General features: G+C 48.1%; 1 protein-coding gene across 2 annotated transcripts in view; it reads right to left on the reverse strand.

Annotated features, from left to right (window-relative positions):
• Nucleotides 1-10,960: 10,960 nt before the first annotated feature.
• Nucleotides 10,961-21,542, reverse strand: part of TRAF2 (TNF receptor associated factor 2) — a 22,998-nt gene continuing 12,416 nt past the window's right edge. For both annotated transcript variants that reach the window (XM_080928132.1, XM_080928131.1), the window contains exons 5-11: nucleotides 18,853-19,014; nucleotides 17,193-17,267; nucleotides 16,487-16,561; nucleotides 14,163-14,444; nucleotides 13,633-13,810; nucleotides 12,397-12,545; nucleotides 10,961-11,715 (exon numbers count right to left, since the gene is read on the reverse strand). In XM_080928132.1, coding sequence (XP_080784258.1) covers nucleotides 11,497-11,715; nucleotides 12,397-12,545; nucleotides 13,633-13,810; nucleotides 14,163-14,444; nucleotides 16,487-16,561; nucleotides 17,193-17,267; nucleotides 18,853-19,014 — 1,140 coding nt within the window. In that variant the 3' untranslated portion in view covers nucleotides 10,961-11,496. The remainder of the gene's footprint in view (nucleotides 11,716-12,396; nucleotides 12,546-13,632; nucleotides 13,811-14,162; nucleotides 14,445-16,486; nucleotides 16,562-17,192; nucleotides 17,268-18,852; nucleotides 19,015-21,542) is intronic.

The raw sequence follows: 21,542 nt of genomic DNA on the forward strand, positions 1-21,542 counted from the left end.
GTTGGTTCCATCCTCAGGTCTGTAATTCTAGCCCCTCAGAGGGCTAAGGCAGGAGGATGGGGAGTTAAAAGTCTGCTTGGACTACAGAACAAATTTAAGGTTGATCTAGGCAATTTGGTTAGACCCTGGCTTGGAAAAGTAAGAGGTTTGGAGATTGTGGTTTGTGTTGAGTTCAATTCTCAGTGCCACCATAACAACCTCTGAAAATGTGTGAGGCCCCAGGGTGCAGTGGGGTAGCTCTAGACTCCCCTGAGAGTTTACACCATGTACCTGCAGTTAGGGATTCCATGTATGCTGCTGGCTGTAGGGAAGATTTGGGACTTTGGCAGAGCCAGCCTCCAGAGTGACCAAAGTGTGACTGAGTTAGCAGCCTGTTACAGTGGTGTCTCGTTTAAAAGCTGCCCTCCTACCAAGCACAGAAAAGGTAATCTAGGGATTGATTGAACAGGGTGAGCGTCCTTCCAGGCCCAAACTCGCAAGTGAGCAGGGATTGCCTCCCACCCTGCATCTGGCTGCATCAAGGGGGTTAGGACAGGGCACCAGGCACAGATGGCACCTGAGAAACCAGGCCTGGCCCGTAACCCACTGCTCATGTTGGAGGGCAAGATGCAGTAAGCATCCATCAGTATGAACAGTAATGCCAGCAAGACAGGAGGCAGCCTCTGCTGGGAAGCAACAGGGTCCCTCTGAGGAATGCGAGGACTGGTGTGCCAGGGCTCTGTGGAGCACTGGTTCCCTAGCATGGTTCCCTCCCCAGGGCCAAAGGCAACAGTGCTGACCATTCTTCACAAGATGAACATGAAACTATGAATTCAGAGCCCGTAAGAATCCGTCCTTGCCCTAGAGAGTAGACCAAGTTTGAGTGCAAATATACTTCTGAGAAGTTCCAGCAACTTCCCCAGAAAGGCTTTGACTAAAGTAAAAAGAGAAGAGAAATATCTGTAGAACAGAAAGTGAATCATACAACAAAACCAGATGAAACCAGGGCATATAGGAATTTGAAATTCAACTCTGGGAACTAACAGTACGAACTGCAAGTTCAGCCTTTTAGATGTTGGACTTTAAACTGGGCAGACAAGATGGCTCAATAAGGGACCTGCCACCAAGCCTATCTGACTTTGCTCCTTAGGACCCACACATTGGGAGGAAAGACCCTCTTTATGCCAGCCATAGGGTATGTGCCCCCATATGTACAAAATAAAAGTGTAACTTTAAAGGAGGAGAGATGCTTACACCCACCTCCAGCAGCAGAGTCAGTGTTTAACTTGGCACATTAAACACATCCCTGTGTAAAGCCCCCAGCGAGGAGTCAGAGGTCTGACGGACTGTGCTTAGGGTCACAGCTTCACAGATGTGGCTCCAGGAGATCAGTGCAATGGCTGAGAGCCCGGAGACATGCAGGGCAGGAGCTGCCCTGTAGCTGCCAGTGTTGACACTAGATTCCCTGAGTAACAGCCCAAAGAGCAGTTCTGAGCCTGCTTCGAAGCGCCCCATGTGCAGTGCCTCTGGTGCCCTGGTGGTGGCAGCAGACCCCGCACTGTCTTGCAGCTACAGTCCCAGGAAGGTGAGATGCTCTCCCTTCTGTATCTTCTTGCCATATGAACCCCACTGTGGTTCAGTCAGGAAAGGCAGGGCAGGGCAGCCAGGTGATTAGCATTCCAAATACCTGGCTAAATGGCCAAAGTGGAAGAAAACACAAGTCTGTTGGAGTTTAGGTACAGATGTAACAGAACTCTGGGAGTTCTACACCTGACCTAAATAAAGCTCAAAGTAATTCTGCAGAGACCACTGAAAACTTGGTGTGCATTTACATTTTTTCTTACATTTTGGGGGGCACCTGATGCAGCACTTTGGGGGCCAGAAGGCAACTCGCCTTCTGTGGGTTCTAAGAACCCATGTGGGTTCTAAGGATTGGCCTTAGGTCACCGGGCTTAGCAAGCCCCTTCACCTGATGAGCCTTCTCACTGGCCCTAAAGTGCAATTTTATAATCTTTAGAATAGTAAAGCTGCTATACGTAGAGATAGTTAAAATTATAATAAACTGAAATATACTAAAATGTTCAAATAGCCATTCCATTACAGGTAGGAAAAGAGATCAGTGAAACACAAAATCTAACCATATCAAACGTCATACAAAAAGTAATTTTTAATTTTTTCCATAACAGGGTATATTACTGTGTGACCCAGGCTGGCCTCAAACTGGAGATCCTCTTGAAAGGTGGGATGGTAGATGTGAACCTCCACACATGGCTCAAAACAAGCACTGAATAGGAACTGTGGTCCAACTGTGTGAGGCCTGGCAGCAAGCCTGGGGCCTCCCTAAATAAAGCCTGCCAGCATAGCTGGGTCACCCCGGAACCCAGGTCGTAACTATTACTACCTTAGCCCATCAGAGTCAGCACATGGGGGTTGCCCTTGCCTTCCTTGGCTCCGGGTGACTTGAATCCATTTTGGTTTGTGGCAGTGCTCCTGCTCTGTCCTCACAGGTGTCTGTCCCTATGATCTGTCACGTTTGCTATGTGCATCTGTGTCAAAAGCTCCACTTTTACAAAGCATCGGCCACAGTGGATTTAGAGCTACTTTGATGGCTTTTTAAAAATTTGCTCAACTTTCTAAGGACCCTGGTCCCCATTCCAAGGGCTTGGTTCTTAGGGTAGTGCGGGGTGTAGAACTCAGCCTCTGACAATGAACTACCTGCATGGGACAGGTGAGTGCAGCTTCCTACCTACCAGGCCAGACGTTCTACATCGCCCACAGAGAATCCAACCCAGACACAGCTTAGATCACCGAGAAATCTCAACACCCCAAGCTTTTTACTTAAGGCCATGCAGCCCTGTGTCTCAGTCCACTGTACTGTTTAAACAAACACCACAGTCTGAGTGGCCCATACACATGAGCTCATTTCCTACAATTCCAAGGACTTCCAAGGCTGCAAGTCCAAGACCAGGTGCACAGACTTGCTGTTTCCTAGGCAATCAAAGGCTCTCTTCTGACAAACTCCCATGGTGAAGGGCACACTTCCCCAAGCCCACAAAGGTTCTATTTTCATAATCCAATTACCTCCAAATACTGTCTCTTTGGCGACATGTTTCTAGATAGGAATTTGTGTGAGTCAAAAATCTTTAGTCCTGCCTGGCAGTGACGGCTCTACTGGGGTGGGGGTGTCAGCCTCAGGAGCTCACACAGGTCTGTTGACTGCAGTTCTCCTAGGCAGGGGTTGCACCAGGCAGCCCTACCTACAGTTCCGGCAGCCCAAAGATTCCCATGATTTCAGTAGGTTTTGTCCCGATGGTTAGGGGGTTTGCCCCTGTAATGTCCAGTGTCCTCTACTGACTGCAACAGCCGGCTGGGGTCACTATGGCTCAGCTGCTGCATGGATACCAGGAACCAGCAGTAACATATTTCCGATGTTTCTAGGGCTATCTTCTGGTCAGTTCTAACCCTCCTAGCTCCAATCTGTATCCAGTTCTAAAGTCACCTCCACGAGTACACCAAATACACAGTGTAAAGGCATCTGTGACCAGCTAGGGCTATACAGTGAGACACTGTTTTTATAAAACACAGACACACAGACACACAGACACACAGACACACACACACACACACCAGCTTGGCTTGTGTTGCACACCTTTTATTCCAACACACAAAAGACAGAGGCAGGCAGATTTCTGAGCTTGAGGCCAACCTGCTCAACATATTCTGTGAGTTCCAGGATGGCCAGGGTCACAGAAAAAAACCCAGTCTCAAAACAAAACATGGTGTTGGTGTCTGTGTCCTGCACAGTGCTGCACTCCTTTAATCCCAGCACTCAGGAGGAAGGTACAATCGGATCTCTATGAGTTCAAGGCCAGCCTGGTCTACAAAGCAAGTTCTAGGCCAGTCAAGGTTACTTAGTGAGACCCTGTCTCAAAAAATAAAACAACCCACTAAAGGTATCTATATGCCTGTTTGCCGAGAAGTGGTCTCCTGCTGCCTCCCCTACAAGTATCTTCTCAGCCTAGGTCCCTGGCAGCCTTCATATCCAGTAACTCACTTGTGGCCACCCAGGACCACTATAGGTGCCAAGGGCCTGGCCCCTGGCCCAGCCTCAGGCTTCCGAGGATGATCCAGAGGATGACCCTGGTCACCAGCCTCTGTTCTACTCTCCCATCCCTGGGCGCCATGTTTGAGACCTCTCATCAGCTGGCAAATTCCGCCACCCCACCCTACCCCCAACCTCCAGCAGCATGTCACTGGTGGCCTGGCCCCTCCAACCATGAGGAAACAGCCAGCCAGCCAGCCAATCCCAAAAGGCCAACATCAGGCTTCATCCTGACCTGCAGAACCACCAGTGCGGGGTTCTGGGGTGCCCTGATCCCAAAACTATCACTTGCACAAAACAGAAAATAAATCCCAAGCAGCTATCTTCCCCACTCCAAAAAATAAAGATATAGAACGCCAACTTCTGGTTTCCACTTTGACCTATAAACACATTAAAAAAACAAAACCCTCCCACTAACAAGTACATAAACACACAGACAAGTAAGGCACAACACCTGCAGGGTCTCTGGCAGGACTGAATGGCAGCAGTGCTGTGCTCACCAGGTAAAACAAGGTCATAGTAGAGGCCTCTCTGCACACGGCCTCTGGTCCCCGAGATGGGCAAGTGGCCAGGTGTGCAGGAGGCGGAGTGGAGATGTGGAAGGAATGACCCACATCTCAGGTGCCACAGGTGGGAAGCCAGCGCCAGGATGAGATTTCATCACGCCAGCCACTAAGAATTTAGAACTTCTGAATTACACAATTTAGAACTTACGAGTTGCTTATTTTTGGAAAATTTTTCCATTTAGTCAGTTTTGGATCTCAGTTAAAGCAGGGCACTGAAATGTTGAATTAATCCAAACCATACACCTTGTGCAAACACATAAGGAACAACAGACCCACTGTCACATGAGAAACACTGTAATGAACTACAGATCACAACAGAAAACTGTCGTGATCTGATGTTAGCAAAGAATTTTTGAGAGGAGGTAGTGTTGACGGTAAAGCATTTACAGGGCAAGCCTAAGGACCTGAACTCAATCTCCAGAAGTTACACACACACACCCCAAGCTGGGAGTGACCCGGGTGGCTGTGGTGGCACCCACTCCAGAGGCAGGGGCCAGCCTGGTCTACAGAGCTAGGACAGCCAGGGCTACACAGAGAAGAAACCCTAAACAAAACAAGCTGGGCGTGGTAGTGTGCGCTTGTGATTCTACCATCAGGGCACAGACAGGTGGCCCCTAGTGCTTACTGGCCAAAATGGTGATTGGTGCCAAAGAATGTCTAAGCACGGCTCTCTTCGAGTTACACACACTTGTGCAACACACGGATCTGAGACAAGACACTGAAGACAAAACTGACACACAGCATTGCTAAACATCTCATCAAAACTAAACGCTTTCCCCACAGGACAGACACAAAATGAAAAGATAAAGCTACAGAAATTTCCAAATAAGTTATGCATCCAACCAGACCTACAGCTAGAACAAAAGTCTCAAGCTCAACCCTAAGAAAATATGCGACTTAAAAACAGGTAAAACACAGGATAATCTGAACCACACTGGATGAGACGAGGACGCGCTGGGCGGCGGCTGTGCTGGACACACGTGCCCAAGTGCTGTGCGGCAGCAAGGAGGCTCGCAGCGGCTTCACTGGGGAAGCCTGGTGCAAAATAAATTCACCAAACCAGGGGTAGCAGCACAGCCTGTAGCCCCCGCTACTCTGGAGGCTGAGGTAGAGGAGCCATTGAGTGTGGGACCAGACTGGGCAACATAGGAGGCCTATCTCAATAAGCAAGAGTGAGATGAGACGCATTTTCTATGGGGCATGGTGCTCTAATCCCCACACTAGGGAGTCTAAAGCAGGAAGACTATGAGACCAACATGGACTTGACAGTAAGACCCTGCAACAAAACAATGTATTTAGAAGGGGCTGGAGAGACGGCTCAGTGGTTAGAGCACCGACTGCTCTTCCAGAGGCCCTGAGTTCAATCCCAGAAACCACATGGCAGTTCATAACCATCTGTAATGGGATCTGATATACCTACATTGTACACATATAAATAAAGAAATCTTTTAAAAAAGGAAAGCATGTCACACACACACACACACACACACACATGTATAGATCGATAAGATAGACAGATAGATATAGACAGACAGACAGAAAGATATCCCAGCACTGCATAGACCTGGTGCTGTACCTATAATCCTGGCATTTGAAGATGTCTAAAAAATAAAATATGCCATATGAACTTAACACATGACCTGGCGCTCCACTCTTAAGGTAAACATTTGAGAAATGCAGCCTGCCTCATGACAATCCCAAAACACAGCTGTCACCGTACAGAAACCCTGAAAACCACCAGAGTGAGTTCCCACAGGTGAGCAAACTGACAATCACACAAGCCCGGGGAGGAAACACACTGGACAGATTTTTCTTTCGAGTCTCGTTACATAGCCCTGGCTGGCCTGAACCTGCTATGCACAGAAGCCTAGACTTGAACTCACAGAATCTAGCTGTGTCTCTGCCTCCCACGGGCTAAGATTAAAGGCATGTGCTGTCATCCTGATACACAGTGCCCTTTAAAATGAAAACCCGAGTGTGCTCAACAGTTTTATGTCAATGTGACACAAACTAAAGTCACCAGTAGGCAACACCCCTTCGTGGCCTCCGCATCAGCTCCTGCCTGCAGGTTCCTGACCTGACTGAGTTCTTGTCCTGACTTTCTTTGATTATGAACAGTGATTTGGAAGTGTAAGCTGAAAAAACACAGAGCAGGTTGCTTTGGTCGTGGTGTTTCATCACAGCAATAGTGACCCTAAAATAGGACAGACTAAGGTCCTCACAGAGGTGGCCGAGCAGGGCTGGGTTGAGAGACACTCATCTGTATCGTGTTTACCATGGAACTTACACTCAACTGCCCACGGCTTAAACTCTTCATCACTTCAAGAAAAAAATCTGATTTTAGTAACGACGTGTAAAGACTCTACTGACTCTTAGCTGTCTGTCAAAGGTGGCAGACCAAGTAGTGGTGTTTCATCCAGGTGACAGGACTTGTGGCTTGAAGTGCTAGAAAAGACTGATGATTCATACGTACTAAAAAGAAAAAGGACCACATGCTTGCAGTCAGCACTCAGGTCTCCACAAGTCTGAAGCCATCCTGCTCTAATCTACAGCTTCAGGCCAGAGGCACAGGTTGTAAAGTGTCCACTTTGAATATTTAAAATTGAATGAATACAAAGGGCAAAGGGGGCACACATGGTTTTCCTTGGGGCTGAAGAGATGGCTCAGCTATTAAAAGCACTTCTGCCATTGAAAGGACAGAATCTGGTCCCAGCTCCTGTATCAGATGGGTCACAACAGCCTTTAACTCCATTTTCCAAGAACCCTATACCCTCTTCTGGCTTCTCCAGGTACCTGCACACAGATGTGCATACATGCACACAAAAGAATAAAGGTTTTAGAGGTTGAGGAGAAAGAAGCTAACAATAGCATGTATTGATCTTTCAGAGGACACGGGTTCATTTCCCAGCAACCACTGCGTGGTTCACAATCACTTGTAACCATCGTTCCAGAGATCTGAGATGCTTTTCTGGCTTCCTTGGGCACCAGGCATGCACACAGTACATATACATATATGAATACATGCATGCACTCACACATACACCTGGGTGCACTGGTGCTCAGGAGGCAGAGGCAGGTGGATCTCTGTGAGTTCAAGGCCAACCTGGTCTACGTAGTGAGTTATAGGACAGCCAGGGCTACATGGAGTGATCCTTCCACAGAAAAAAGTAAAAAAACAATTCCTTGGCAGATTATACAATATTACCATTTAAGAGGAGGTTGGCACTTTTTTTTTCATTTTTCTGGAGTTTGTTTGCATCTTTGTTTAAGGCAGGGTCTTAAATGTAGCCAACGCTGGCCTTGAACTTTCAATCCTTCTAGTTCTGTGCTGAGACTACAGAAAAACAACAGCATAACAGGCGATTTGACAGTTTCTAAAGAGCTGAACATACAACCTAGGAGTTTCACTAGACTTGCAAGAAATGAAGATGTGTCCACACAAACACAGAAGCAAACCCCCCAGAAGCATCTAACAGCAGTCAGGAAGTGCAAACAGCTCAAATGTCTAACTGAAATCAACCAATAAACATGTTCTGTGTACACAAGAAAACATCATCTAGGTACCAAATTTCCCAACAGGCTGCAGAGATGGCCCAGTGGTTTAAGCCCTTGCTGCACAAGCATGCAGACCAGAGTTCTGATCCCACCGTTCATGCACTTGTCAGACAAGTGTGGTGCTCGGCCTGCAATGCCAGAACGCAGGAAGCAGAGGGGCTGTGATGGCAGGCTCTAAGCCAGCTTCAGAATTTAAACATGGGTACCTACATGTGTACACGTGCACACCACACACAGAAAAAAATACTAACACAAGTTGGGCAGTGGTGGCTCACACCTTTAGTATCAGGAGGCAGAGGCAGGTAGATCTGAGTTCAAGACCAGCCTGGTCTAGAGAGTGAGATCCAGGACAGCCAGGGCTACACAGAGAAACCCTGTCTTGCAAAACAAAGATTTCTAGTACGCTAATGTGGATGAGCCTTGAAGACATCATGCTAAAAAGGCATGATTCTACTAATGTTATCCCAAACACCGCACATGGGCTGGCAGGAAGCAGTGGCATGGTTAGAGGCCAATGGTGAAGGGCTAGAGAGATGGCTCAGTGGTTAGAGCCCTGACTGCTCTTCCACAGGTCCTGAGTTCAATTCCCAACAACCACATGGTGGCTCACAACCATCTGCAATGGGATCTGATGCCCTCTTCCGGTGTACTCATTATATATATATATATATATATATATAATGTGTGTGTATGTATGTATATATGTATAAATATATAATATACATATACTTATATATTATATATAATTATAAATTTAAAAAAAGAAGGCAATGGTGGTGATTCTGTAAAATCTGGGGGCTTGTGAGGTGTATGTGTGGCTGGTCTCCTCCTTGGAAGCACACACCTGCTCATGAGCCCTCTCCAGAGAGCTGGTTTGACAGAATCCCTCTCTTCCCTGTAGCTTCTTAAAGGAAGAGGACAATTCAATGTCTGTCTCATTTGACAGCAATCTGGCTTACAAGGCATTGCTCAGAAGCTCCCACCACAGGGAGTCAGTAGGCAGAGAGCTCACCATTCTCAGCCCTAGTGCTAGTCCTCCTTGAGCTCAGCTAGGTTTAGATTCTGTCTGTCACAGCTCCTCTCCCCCCACTGCGCTATGAACTGTTCTGTTCTGGGCTCTTGAGAAAGGACCTCACTGTGGCTGCCTCTGCCTAGTCAGCATGCCCAGCCCTGTCAATGCCTTTCTCCTCTTGCCATTTCAGTTCCAGCTTCTGTGTGCTGGATGCACACAGTAGGAATGAAACCCAGGGCCTTGAGCATGATAAGAGTGTTCGACCACTGTACTATGCCCTCAGCCCCTCCATGTCCTTTTAAAGAAAAAGAAAACACCTTCAGTGTAACTGTCCACCGCTTTGGGGCTGGAAACACGGCTGAGTTGATAGAGAGCTTGCAGGAGGCCTGGAGTCCATTCCCTAGTACCAAATTACCCAGGCACGGGAACATGTGCTTTTTGTTTTGTTTTCCAAGACAGGGTTTCTCTGTATAGCTCTGGCTGTCCTGGAACTCAAAGATCCTCCTGCCTCCACATTGCAGAGTGCTGGGAATAAAGACATGTACCACCACTGCCCAACTATTTTTGAATTTTCCCACATCAAAAAAGTTTAAACACAACCAAGGACCAGTGTTAGAAACATCAGAAACTTTTACACAGCAGGAAGAAACTAAGTAGAAAAAATGGACAAAAATGGGCACTTTCTATGGAGAAATCCCAGAACAATAACCCTGGTAAAAATGTCCACTAGAGTCCTCAGAGAAGTACAAGTTACTCCAGACCTTATGTGAAATGCTTGGGTCCTGCCCACATGCTGTAAGGCCCTAGATGCACCCCTCTGCAAAGCAGGCACATGTCTAAGAGACAACCATATCACCAATCCAGCTCTTCTGGGTTCACAAGGTGACAGGCAGGCCTAGCTTCCAGCTTAAGAACTCACAGGACAGAGGAGAGAAAGCAACAAGTTACAGGGCACAGCCAGAGTGAAGTCAGTTCACCACCATGATGGCACCTGTTCTGTTTCTGTACCCTTTAAAGCCAGTACATCCAGTATGATCATTCAGATGGACCAGGAGCACAACAGTCCATAGGGAACATGAAGAGCTCTAGAGGGCAGTGAATCCTTCCCCATGCTCACAGCTGGGCATGCTCACAGCTGGGGACAGCATGCTCACAGCTGGGCATGCTCACAGCTGGGCATGCTCACAGCTGGGGACAGCATGCTCACAGCTGGGCATGCTCACAGCTGGGCATGCTCACAGCTGGGCATGCTCACAGCTGGGCATGCTCACAGCTGGGCATGCTCACAGCTGGGGACAGCATGCTCACAGCTGGGCATGCTCACAGCTGGGCATGCTCACAGCTGGGCATGCTCACAGCTGGGCATGCTCACAGCTGGGCATGCTCACAGCTGGGGACAGCATGCTCACAGCTGGGCACAGCATGCTCACAGCTCACACCATGCTGCTCTCTGCATTTCCTATTGTGGAGATTTGAAAACTTAACTGAGGAAGACTGGATATTCCTTCTGACTCTAGTAAACATGCCCAGTGTCCAGGCCATGGAGTCTCCACCTCAAGCTCAGCTAAAGAGCAAACCAGGTCAGGACCCTGAGACAAAAGCCTGTACATGGGCAAGGCCAAAGTCAGCCCTTCAGCTCTACCCAGGCAGACTCACAGCTGGGCTTGAAGGATATAAGGTATTAGTGATGACCAGTCACTACTTACACTAGACACAGTAGGAGGCAGATGAACACCACTCAGCACAGACATGTGAATACTTTAATCACTTCTCCTTCATAAAGGCCACCTGGCAGGGCTGTGTAGCCCAGGCAGGCCCTTCCCCAGTGAGTGCCTATGTCTCAGAGAGCTCCTCTCCTGGGCTACACTCAGCAGGTGCATGCCTTGTCCTGAACAGCCCCTACCTCTTTCCCAAAGGCCAGGGTGGGGAAGGCCAATCTCTCGCTCCCAGTGCAGCTTCTGAGGCTCTCTTGAGAGGCCCTTTCTGAGTACCCCACCAAGGGGCCTCTCCCTTCCCCCGACAGAAAACACAGCAAGAGCTTTTCTATTGGAAGCTGAGGAGATCCCCAGCTGGTTCCACCAGAACCCTGAGCTCAGTGGACCTTCCGACTCAGTTTACCAGTCGACAACCAACTGGAGGCTCCTTCCTGCCTTTCTGTGTGATGGTGACAGGCTGAGGCCCTCCCCAGCATTCACACCAAGCCTGCCCACCCTTGTGTGGCAGGGCCCTGGCTGGCCTAAGGTGGCAGCTTCTCACTGAGCTGATATTCTTAGCAGGGGTGGCTAGAGTCCCGTTAGGTCCACAATAGCTTTGATGAAGATAGCATCATCCCGCACATAGGAATTCTTGGCCTCCATCTTGGACACAGGGCAGAAGAGAGGGCAGCCACTGGCAATGTTCATGTCACTGACAGGCCTCTGGAAGGAGGACGAGGTCACATCAGGCCTGAACGCATCGATCACGTGCTCCCGGTTGTTATGGTCCAGCAACATCAATGTCACCTGAGAGAAGTCAGTCCAGGGAGGAACAACGTACTCGTGAGTCATCCAAAACCCCACATGAATCCTATCCTGCCTCTCCAACAGCAGTGTGCCTAGACACACCGGCCAGTTCATGCAGCTTCTCATCCACGCTGGTACCGGGAACCGAGGCTGAAGCACAGGACTACAGTGCTCCTCTGTGCTGTTTCTCTGGGATGCTCCACTACTGATTTTTTTTTTTTTTTTTGCTGAAACCCTAAAGCCAGCCTGGGAAGCAAAGCACTTCACAAGAACGAGGGTCTAACGAGAGGCCAGCCAGGGCCGCAGGGCCTGCTAGTCCCCAGCACCTGCTCTGCTTCTTGTACTGGCTTCTGAGGAAAGAGCTGGGCCCCGAGTGCTGAAGGGAAGAGACCATACCCAGTGTAGTCTGCTCTCTGGAGTTTCAATTCCTTAATTAAGGAAGTCCCTGGTTTTGAATACTGACAGAGGGAGCTCTGGCTGTGGCCTTCCCTTGATGAATATTTCCTGAGGAGACTTTCAAACGTGCGCAGTCATGAAGCCAATCAGGTGTCATAATCAGCACTGAGAAGTCAGTGCAGAACCACAGCCCAATATGCATGGGTACATACACTATCTTGGACAACCTGGCCACTTGGAAACTGTACTCAGATCCCCCTAGAATCCCGGGGCTGCCTTTTATACCTTCTGATTAAAAGGCCACTGCAAGAGAGCATCGTTGGGGCCTTTCATCACCACGAAGAAGAGAGACAGATGAGTTCCCCGCCCAGTGCCGTCACCATTCAAGTAGACCCGTAGACACATCTTGTAGCCATATCTGCTTGTGTAGAAGGCTGGAGGTGTGGAGATGAGCCGGTGAGGACTGGGCAGGACATAGCTCCTCCCCAGCAGCCCACCCTCAGAGAGATGAAAGCATAAACAATCACTCAGCTTTTAGGAAGTATCAAGAAAAGGTTCTCCTCCCAACCCCCCTCCCTCCACCCAGGGACTCTTGCCATGCAGCTCCGACTCTTGCCTCCAGTCTCACTAGTCAGGAGGCCATTAGCATGTGCACTCACGTGCAGCACTACGGGAAGGACACTGCCAGGGTGTGTGGAAGCCAAAGGACAGCTCTGTGAGCCGCTTCTCTCCTCCCAATTCTTTGTTCTGGTTTCTGAGACAGGGTGTCTGTAGTTCTGGAACTCACTCTGCTCTGGTCTCTCCTACCATCGTTAATGTGGGTACCAGAGACTAAGCTTACAAATCAGTCAGGCATCCTGCTGCGTGCCTCTTTTAAACTAATAGCTAACTAATAATCTCAATAACCTCAAAGTGACAAGGTACAAAATAAGACTATGGTGGCAAAACCTGGTAGCTGGGGTCCTCAACAAAGCTATGGAGGCCAAGCCACAGGAACTCTGCCTCAGCAGAAGCAGCTGAGGAGTAGAAACTCAGAAGTAAACTGCTGAGCAGGAAGAAGAGACTAACAAGGGATCAAGCGCACAGAAAGGGAGCCACAGTGGTGCAGTAAGACATGCACAGCAGGCAGCAGTGACACACCCCACCCCTAGCACCCAGCAGTCCCTTTCAGAGGAGCTCAAGAGACCCCGTAGGTAGAGATAAAGGAGCATGAGGGTTCTCACAGGACTCCTGATTACAGGAAATACCAATGCTCAATCCCGTTGGTGGGAGTCACACAAGCTTGAAGCTGTGATCCTGTCTGCAAAGGTGTTTCCATCATCCACTCCAAAGCTACCATGCTCATCTGCAGGTGACCAGGAGCATACTCTGCACATCTAACCCGGCACCCAGTAGCTCCTCATGCCTAACTCCCAGTAGGAGTGAGACACACTCTTGGTTCCGGTTGAGCACGTGCCCCGCCCCAGCTACGGACCCATTCTATCGAGCCTCTGAAGCAAATTCGAAGACCACAAATGGCACCTGGGGAGAAGATAGCAGGTGTCCGGCCAGCTATGGCTTCCTGACGCTTTCTGGCGAAGTCGGAGATCTTCCAGATGAAGACCCCATCATAGGTGGATACCTCCAACTCTGAGACCTTCTGCTCCAGGTCAGCCATGGCCAGGTCCTTGAGGCCAATGCTCCTCTCCAGCTGCTGCACCTGCAGATCAGGGACGACTTAACTCTGACTGTCATATGCTGTGGCCTTGAGACCCCACTTCCCCCACTGCTAGACTCTGGAGTCTTTTCTGTCCCCAGTGTTAGAAACACATGCCAAGTTCACATGGAAGGCTCTGGGTGCACATGTACCTGGGAGCTTCACAGCCCCACCACAGTGCCATGACTGATAGTACCACCTAGGCCAAAAGCTTTCAGTTGTTAGCCCATCCAATGCTCCGACTGAGCCTCAGAGTATAAAAATCAGAAAGCGGATGGCCAAACCCCAAGTCATGCTGTGTAGACAATGTCCAGGCTCCAAAGATCCAGGACTTACTATCCCGCCAAGTACAAACCTTGTTACTTAGGGCCTCAATCTTGTCCTGGTCTAGACGGTGCTGCCGGCTACAAGCCTCCGCAGTCACTGCTACCCTCTCTACCTCCCGGTTCAAGACGCAGACAATGTTCTCGAAGGTGGCTATCTTCTGCTCCAAAATCTGGCACCGCTGTAGCAGCTCTGGCCCCACTTGGTTCTGGGTTCCCTGTGCGGCCTGGGACTGCAGGAATGAGCTCAGCAGTAGGGCCAGGTGTTCCCGTAGCTGCTGCAGCTCGTGATCCTGCAGGTTCTCAGCCTCTACCTGTGGGACAGGACAGGCAGCTCTTGGCATGGGGTTAGTACAGACCCAGCCTGCACAGTGTAGCGCCGTGACCACACCAGTCTGAAGGACATGTGGTCTCTCCCTCAGGATGTGAGCTCTCAGCTACGGCTCCAGCATCAGCCTGTCTGCCGCCATGCTCCCCACAGGATGGCCACGGATTCTAACCTTCTGAAACTATGAAATCGAAATAACTTCTGCCTTGTCTAAGTTCCCTTGGTCATGGTATCTTTACATAGTAACAGTAATTAAGACACAATTAAGTACTTTCAAACTTGCTTTTTTGTTTGCTTTGCTTTTTGAGACAGAGTTTCTCTGTATAGCCCAGAGTGTCCTAGAACTCACTCCATAGATCAGGCTGACCTTGAACTAAGAAATCAGCCTGCCTCTCTCCCAAGTGCTGGGATTAAAGAAGAGCCACCACCACCTGAACACATTCAAACTTGTGTAAAATATTTTAAGATATTACATCTCAAAATTACTATAATACCTAGACTGTATACTAATTAAGAAAGATAAACAGGTAAAATGACAAATGCTTTTAATCCCAGTACTTAGAAGGCAGACAGATGAATTTCTGTGAGCATAAGGCCAGACTGGGCTACAAAGAATCTATCAATTAAAAACCAAAACCAACATAAAACAAAACGAGGGCTGGCGAGACAGCTTAGCATGTGAATGTGCTGATAGTTGAGTTTAGTCCCTGGAACCCATATGCTGAAAGGACAGAAGCAACTCTCAAAGCTGTCTTCTGGTTTATTGTACATGCTGCCATGGCTTCTATATACAAACACCCAAAAGTGTAAAATCATAAACAAAATAAACTAATTTTACAAAGACACACTCAAAATGTAAGTAAAAAAAAAAGCATAACATCTGTGTTCCCAGTTGGAAGCACCTCTCCCTGGACTACAGGAGACATGAACACACCTGCACCTCCCCATGGACAACAGGAGACATGAACACCAGGAGACATGAACACACCTGTGCATCTCCCCATGGACAACAGGAGACATGAGCACACCTGCACCTCCTCATGGACAACAGGAGACATGAGCACACCTGCACCTCCCCATGGACAACAGGAGACATGAACACACCTGCACCTCCCCATGGACAACAGGAGATATGAGCACACCTGCACCTCCCCAGCAGGCAAGCAGGCGGTACTTGGCTAGTGGCTTCCCATCAATGTTCCTACAATGTCAGAGATTAACTGGAGCTCCCCAGGAACAGAAAACACACAGATCCTAGGATCAAGGTGACAACCGCTCATTTTCCTATAGCTTTTAAACTACTTTCTGTAGGGAACTCAACTGCCTTGGAATGGAGGCTGTAACTATCCCCAGCACTCAATACAAGAGAGCAGAGTCGCAGTCCCAAATGACTTATCCTAGTTTGCCTCCCCTTACCCTGAGTGCTCACATCCTATAGGCCCTCTGTGGACCAGCATGTGTTCACATGTCATGAAGGGACATGGGGGCTCACATTGTACAGAGAAAGAGGAACAACAAACAAAGAAACAGCCTGAAAGGGTGAAAAATGAAGGGGCAAGACAGGCTAATACATAAAGTCTGTTTCCAGGCCCGATATTATGAGGTGACAAGACAGCAGTTAGAGAGACAGGATTTGACAACAGTCAAGGATTTTGTTAGGATGTGTGTAAAATATGAGACAAGAGGAGGATCTGCCAAACCTTTGGGCACGGGGACTTTAGCTAGGCAGCTGAGCAATCTGTGCTTTCCTTTCATGGGAAAAATGGAAAGAGGTGAACAGTAAGGAGACAGAAGACCAAGGCGAGGCTCTAAGGTGTCCCGGGAGGTGCAAGGAGCATACACTTGGGTGTTCTTAGATCTCAAAAGGGCAAGTTTGGACACCTGAGGGCAGGAAGAGGGGGTGTTAAGAGATAGCCAGGAGAGATAACAGAGAGGTAGAATAACTTAGGAGGAGTCAGGACTGGAGACTGTTTATCAGGGAAAGACCCACCCAGGTCCCTAGTCCCTAAGAGTAGACCTGCAGCTTACCAGCTCTGAACAGCCGATGGTGTGGAATCTGCAGAGAACCTGGCACTTGTTGCAGGTTCTAACATGGTCCTGAAACTGGAGGGTAAGAAGGATGAGGTTACCAAGGGTTGCCCCAGACAGACAGACAGACACACACACACATAAAACTCATTATTTGGGGTAACTAATCTATGTCCTTGGGCCATGGTCATTCATACTCAACTCAAAAGTAAACCCTCTTATTTCTTTGTGGTGAGAGGCAGATTTCTGTCATCAAGCCCAGCTCAATGGGAGAAAGCTCTGAAGCCCTGAATTCCAACCGTCCCCCCCAAAAAGGAGCCTGCCCAACAGTAGCACTGTAAACTGAGGTCATGGGTGTGCACCTATAATCCTAGCACTCTGCAGCTGGAAGCAGGAGGATCCGGAGTTTAAGATTATTCTTAGCTCTACCTTAAATCCCAGGCCAGCCTGGGCTACATGAAATTCTGGTGGGGGGTGATGTGGTGAGGAACATCAGACACAGTGAAACACACTGTTAAGGCAAATCTCCATGACTTTAAGGCTAACAGGTTCTAGGCACTCGGGGCTATTGCTAAGACCCCACCTCAAAACAAATGAACAGCAGCAAAAAAACTCAAATGAATATTGGAGGATAAGCCCAAGAACATGCCCAGCCTAGCAACAGCACATAAACCATCAATCACACCAATGGAAGGGAATGCTTTACCTTCTCCCGAGAGATCTTCTTCTTGCCACAGCCATCACAGGTTAAGGGAAACTTGGGGCAGACCTTGTAGTGTACCTTGAAGAGAAACAGGAGCATTAGTTGGGGATGCCAACACCAGGACAGGGCAGTAGAGGAGGGGAGACAGGAAGTACTGAAGACAGCACAGCTAGGAGATGCCTGATGTGCTTGGAAACCTCTGACTCTCTCAATGTTGTATTTAACTCCAAGTGAGCACCTACAGGCACCCTCACAAATTCAGACTTAAGAACTCCTTTCTCTATAGCCTCCAGGAAACATGAAAAAGACAGGGAAAAGGGAACAACATCATCTTAAAACACCTGACTAGAACAAAGGGTCCATGCAGAGATCAAAATGGCTGTGCAGGACTTTGCTAGCACTAGACTACCCTGTCCACTTCAGAGCACCCACCGTCCAATATACAACAGAAGAACGCAGTGCCAACACTCAGGATGTGGAGAGCAAATTCAGTAGACAGCTGAGAAAGATGCTGATGTCCTGACTCCAATAAATGTGAGCCAAAGATACCTTCGCACAGTGGGAATGTGAGCGAGCCAGAAAAGGGCACAATAAACGACAGTTTAGATGTGCTCTGGCTTCAGAGTGTCCTCCAAAGATCTCCATGTGGAAGAGAGGTGGGATCAAATGACAATTCCTTAGGCCAGTGGGCCTCACAGGGGACAGAGACCTCAGTGCCATCCTCTCTTTCACTCCAAAGCCAAGGTACCTTTCTCTGTGAAAGGTGACCATCTCAGGCCCTTGTTCAAGCAATGGCACGCTGCTGCTAATGTAGATGGAGTGAGAACCTGTCTCACAATACCCAGTCGGGTCTGCTCATTAACGTCTGGAGGAGGGACACAGCAGCTCAATCACAGTGCTGTTTTCTCTGCCTTCTGTGCTTCAACTTTTCTAGAATAAGACACATTTGTCTTGTCTTGCAGAGAGGTGGGGACAAGACAGGGTCTTACCACACAGTCCAGGCTGGGCTCGACCTCCCAAGGACTTTTACAGGCACCAAGTCATCACAGTCAGGTCTAAAAATACCTGAGCATTCTGTTAGCCCTGGATGGTGGTGCAAGCCATTAATCTCAGCATTTCAGAGGCAGAGCTACAAGGATCTCTGTAAGGTTAAGGCCAGCCTGGTCTACATAGCAAGTTCCAGTTCAGGGAAGGCTACAGGGGAGAAACTGTCTCAAAACACACATGCATGCAGTTCCATATTTACTTATCGTGTGTGTGTGTGTGTGAGTGTTTGCCCGGCAAACCATGTGCTTGCCTAGTGTACACAGAAAAGAGAAAAGGACACTGGTCTCCAACTGCTGCTGTGGATGGTTGTGAGCCACCTTGTGGTGCTGGGACCTGAACCCAGGTCCTCTGAAAGAGCAGCAAGTATTCTTAACTGCTAGCCATTTGTACACCCCTTAAAAACTCTTCCTGAATTTTTTGTATTTTATAAATCACTATTTAAAATAAGTCACTACTAATTACCTACTGAAACCCAGTTCCACCAAGAACCTTCTAACCTCCATGGCGCCGTGGAGAAAAGTATGAAGAAGTTAAGCAAACTCCAGCCATGGCACCAAACGCTAGTTTAATGCCCGTGGTGTAGACACTGCCTCCTAGATTGGCCTGCCCAGCGTACCTCCAGGTCGTCATGGCTACAGGGGGCCCTGCAGTGCTGGCAGCTCAGGCTCCGTTTGGGACACTCCTGCTCAGTGTGGCGCTCCTTCTCGCCGAGACGAACCAGGCCTTTACATGCAGGGCACTCAGTCAGCAGGAATGGGCACTGCCCTTCGTGGCAGCTCTGGCAATAAAAGGAAGTACATGAAGATAGCATGCAGACCTGCAGGTACCACAGCACATACAAGTGGCTCGCTGTTCCACATTATTCAGCCCACCCATCATGGAGATCACCCTCCTCAAAACCACTGTATAGACACAGGTCACTATATGCTCTCTCTCCACTTTCAGAAACCAGGGATGCTGACTCCTAGCTGTCTAGACTGAACTGCTCCATTACAGCTTGTCTCTAGCTGGGCAGTACCTCTCCCCCAGGACACTCAACTCTTCTACCGCACACCCCACCCCACCCCATATCAGCTTCTATGCTGTTTGAACAGGTACGGTCTCCATAAACCCAAGTGTTTGAAAGCTTGGCCAGTAGGGAGTGGCACTACTAGAAGATGTGGCCTTGTTGGAAGAAGGGTGTTACTTTGGGAACAGGCTTTGAAGTCTCCTATGCTCAAGTTATGCCCAGTGTAACAGACAATTCCCTTCTGCTACCTGTGGAGCAAGATATAGAAGTCTGCCTGCATGTTGCCATGTTTCTCGCCATGACAATAAGGGACTAAACTTCTGACTGAACTGTAAAGCAAGACAGCACCCAACTAAGACTAAGCCCCAATTAAATGTTTTCCTTTGTAAGAGTTGTCTGGGTCATGGTGTTTCTTCACAGCAAGAGACCACTAAGACACAGGTCACCAGAGGAACAGGACATTAGTAATTTGTTGGCTAAGCTCTTTTTGTTTTCCTCCTGTACTATTGAGGGGGCAGGTTCTCTATATAGCCCTGGCTGTTCTAGAACTCTCTCTATAGACCAGGCTGGCCTTAAACTCAGTGATCTGCCTGCCTCTGCCTCCTGAGTGCTAGGACTAAAGATGTGAGCCATCCACGCCGGATGCCCTGCACTAAGCACACGGGTGGCACAGGATCACACTTGGCGCTGTGCAGCCTCTACTGTTCATCCACAGAACTCTCAGCTTCCTAACGTTAGCTCCGTCTCCATAACAGACTCCTCAGCCTACTGTCTAACTCTTGCTATGGATTTGTGTGTGTGAGTGTGTCTCTGTGTGGAACAGACTAGTCCCCCTGTACCTGGCTCATCTCACTGAATTCACAGAGAGGCTCAGAAGAAGACAGAGTGAGCTACAGAGGGGGAAAACTTCTAGGAGAAGATTAATGGGCAAGAGACAAGTTCTGAGGCTGAGACACAAATCCTGAGTAGGCCAGAAAGACCAACAGTAGAGCCATGGAAATCAAAGTTTGCTGCTCAGAGTTATCCAAACAACTCTGGAGGAAGGTTGTTCTGAGAAGACAAGAGGGTGAGGGCGCCTAATCAAAACCTAGGAAGGAGGTGGGATGGTAGACAAGAGGAGAGTAAGTTATACATTATGTCTTAGTCCTGGCAAGTCCAAGCTAGGAGCATAAGGACACAGACAGCCAGGGGCCAGTGTGACATGGTCCCATAACTCCCGAGTGTGCAACAACTAGTTATGAACAAGCATAAAGAGGCACGTAAGCTGCTATGATTGTATTATGCTCTAACAGTTATACAGGAGATAAGACTAATTGCACATAATAGTTAAGTTACAACAATTAACTAAAGGCTACTTAAGACTTGGGGTGGGAGAAATAGTTCAGTTGACAAATCAATATATGTCACACACAACATTAAGACCTGAGTTCTGACCTCCAACCTCATTTTTAAAAATCATTTATTATATATGGGCACACTGTAGCTGTCTTCAGAGCACCAGAAGAGGGCATTAGATCCCATTACAGATGGTTGTGCAACACCATATATATATATATATATATATGGTTGCTGGGATTTGAACTCAGGACCTTGGAAGAGCAGTCATGCTCTTAACACTGAGCCATCTCTCCAGCCCCTCAAACCTCATATATTAAAAAGTCCAATATAGCAGTGTACTCCTGTAATTCAATGTTTGGAACAAAAGATAGAAGGGACCTCTCACATAAGATGGCCAGCCACCCTAGAACAACGCTAGAGATGAATGGATACAAAACTTGTGTATAATTACACAATGAGTTCTACTAAGCTATTAGAGACAATGACTATATGAAATTCCTAGGAAATTGATGTATCTAGAGAATATCATACTGAATGAGGTAACCTAGTCCCACACAGCAACTCAACACGCAGTCACAGATAATAGGATACTAGCCCAGAAAAGCTCTGAATACCAGAACAACACTCAGAGGCCATATGAAGCACAAGAAAAACATCGCCAAGAAGTAATAAGTCCAGTCTCTGCGAGAATAAAAAAAGTGATATGACACCTCTCAGAGTGTGGTACACCTGACCTTAAATCATTAATAATCCAAGAGCTAAGAATATAGCGTTGTGGCAATTTTTGTAATTCAAATCATAATTTTAACTATTACACCAAGAAATCTTGACTGTATTCATGTTACGTTCTGTTAACATAGTACTTTAAGCTATATGTTAAATAGTAGATTTCAATAGCATACTAATCAAACTTCTAACAAGATAAAGATACATGACACAAAATCAATCCGTAGAAACCT

The sequence above is a fragment of the Micromys minutus genome (genome assembly GCF_963924665.1).
Source record: "Micromys minutus genome assembly, chromosome: 13".
Taxonomy (NCBI): Eukaryota; Metazoa; Chordata; class Mammalia; order Rodentia; family Muridae; genus Micromys; species Micromys minutus.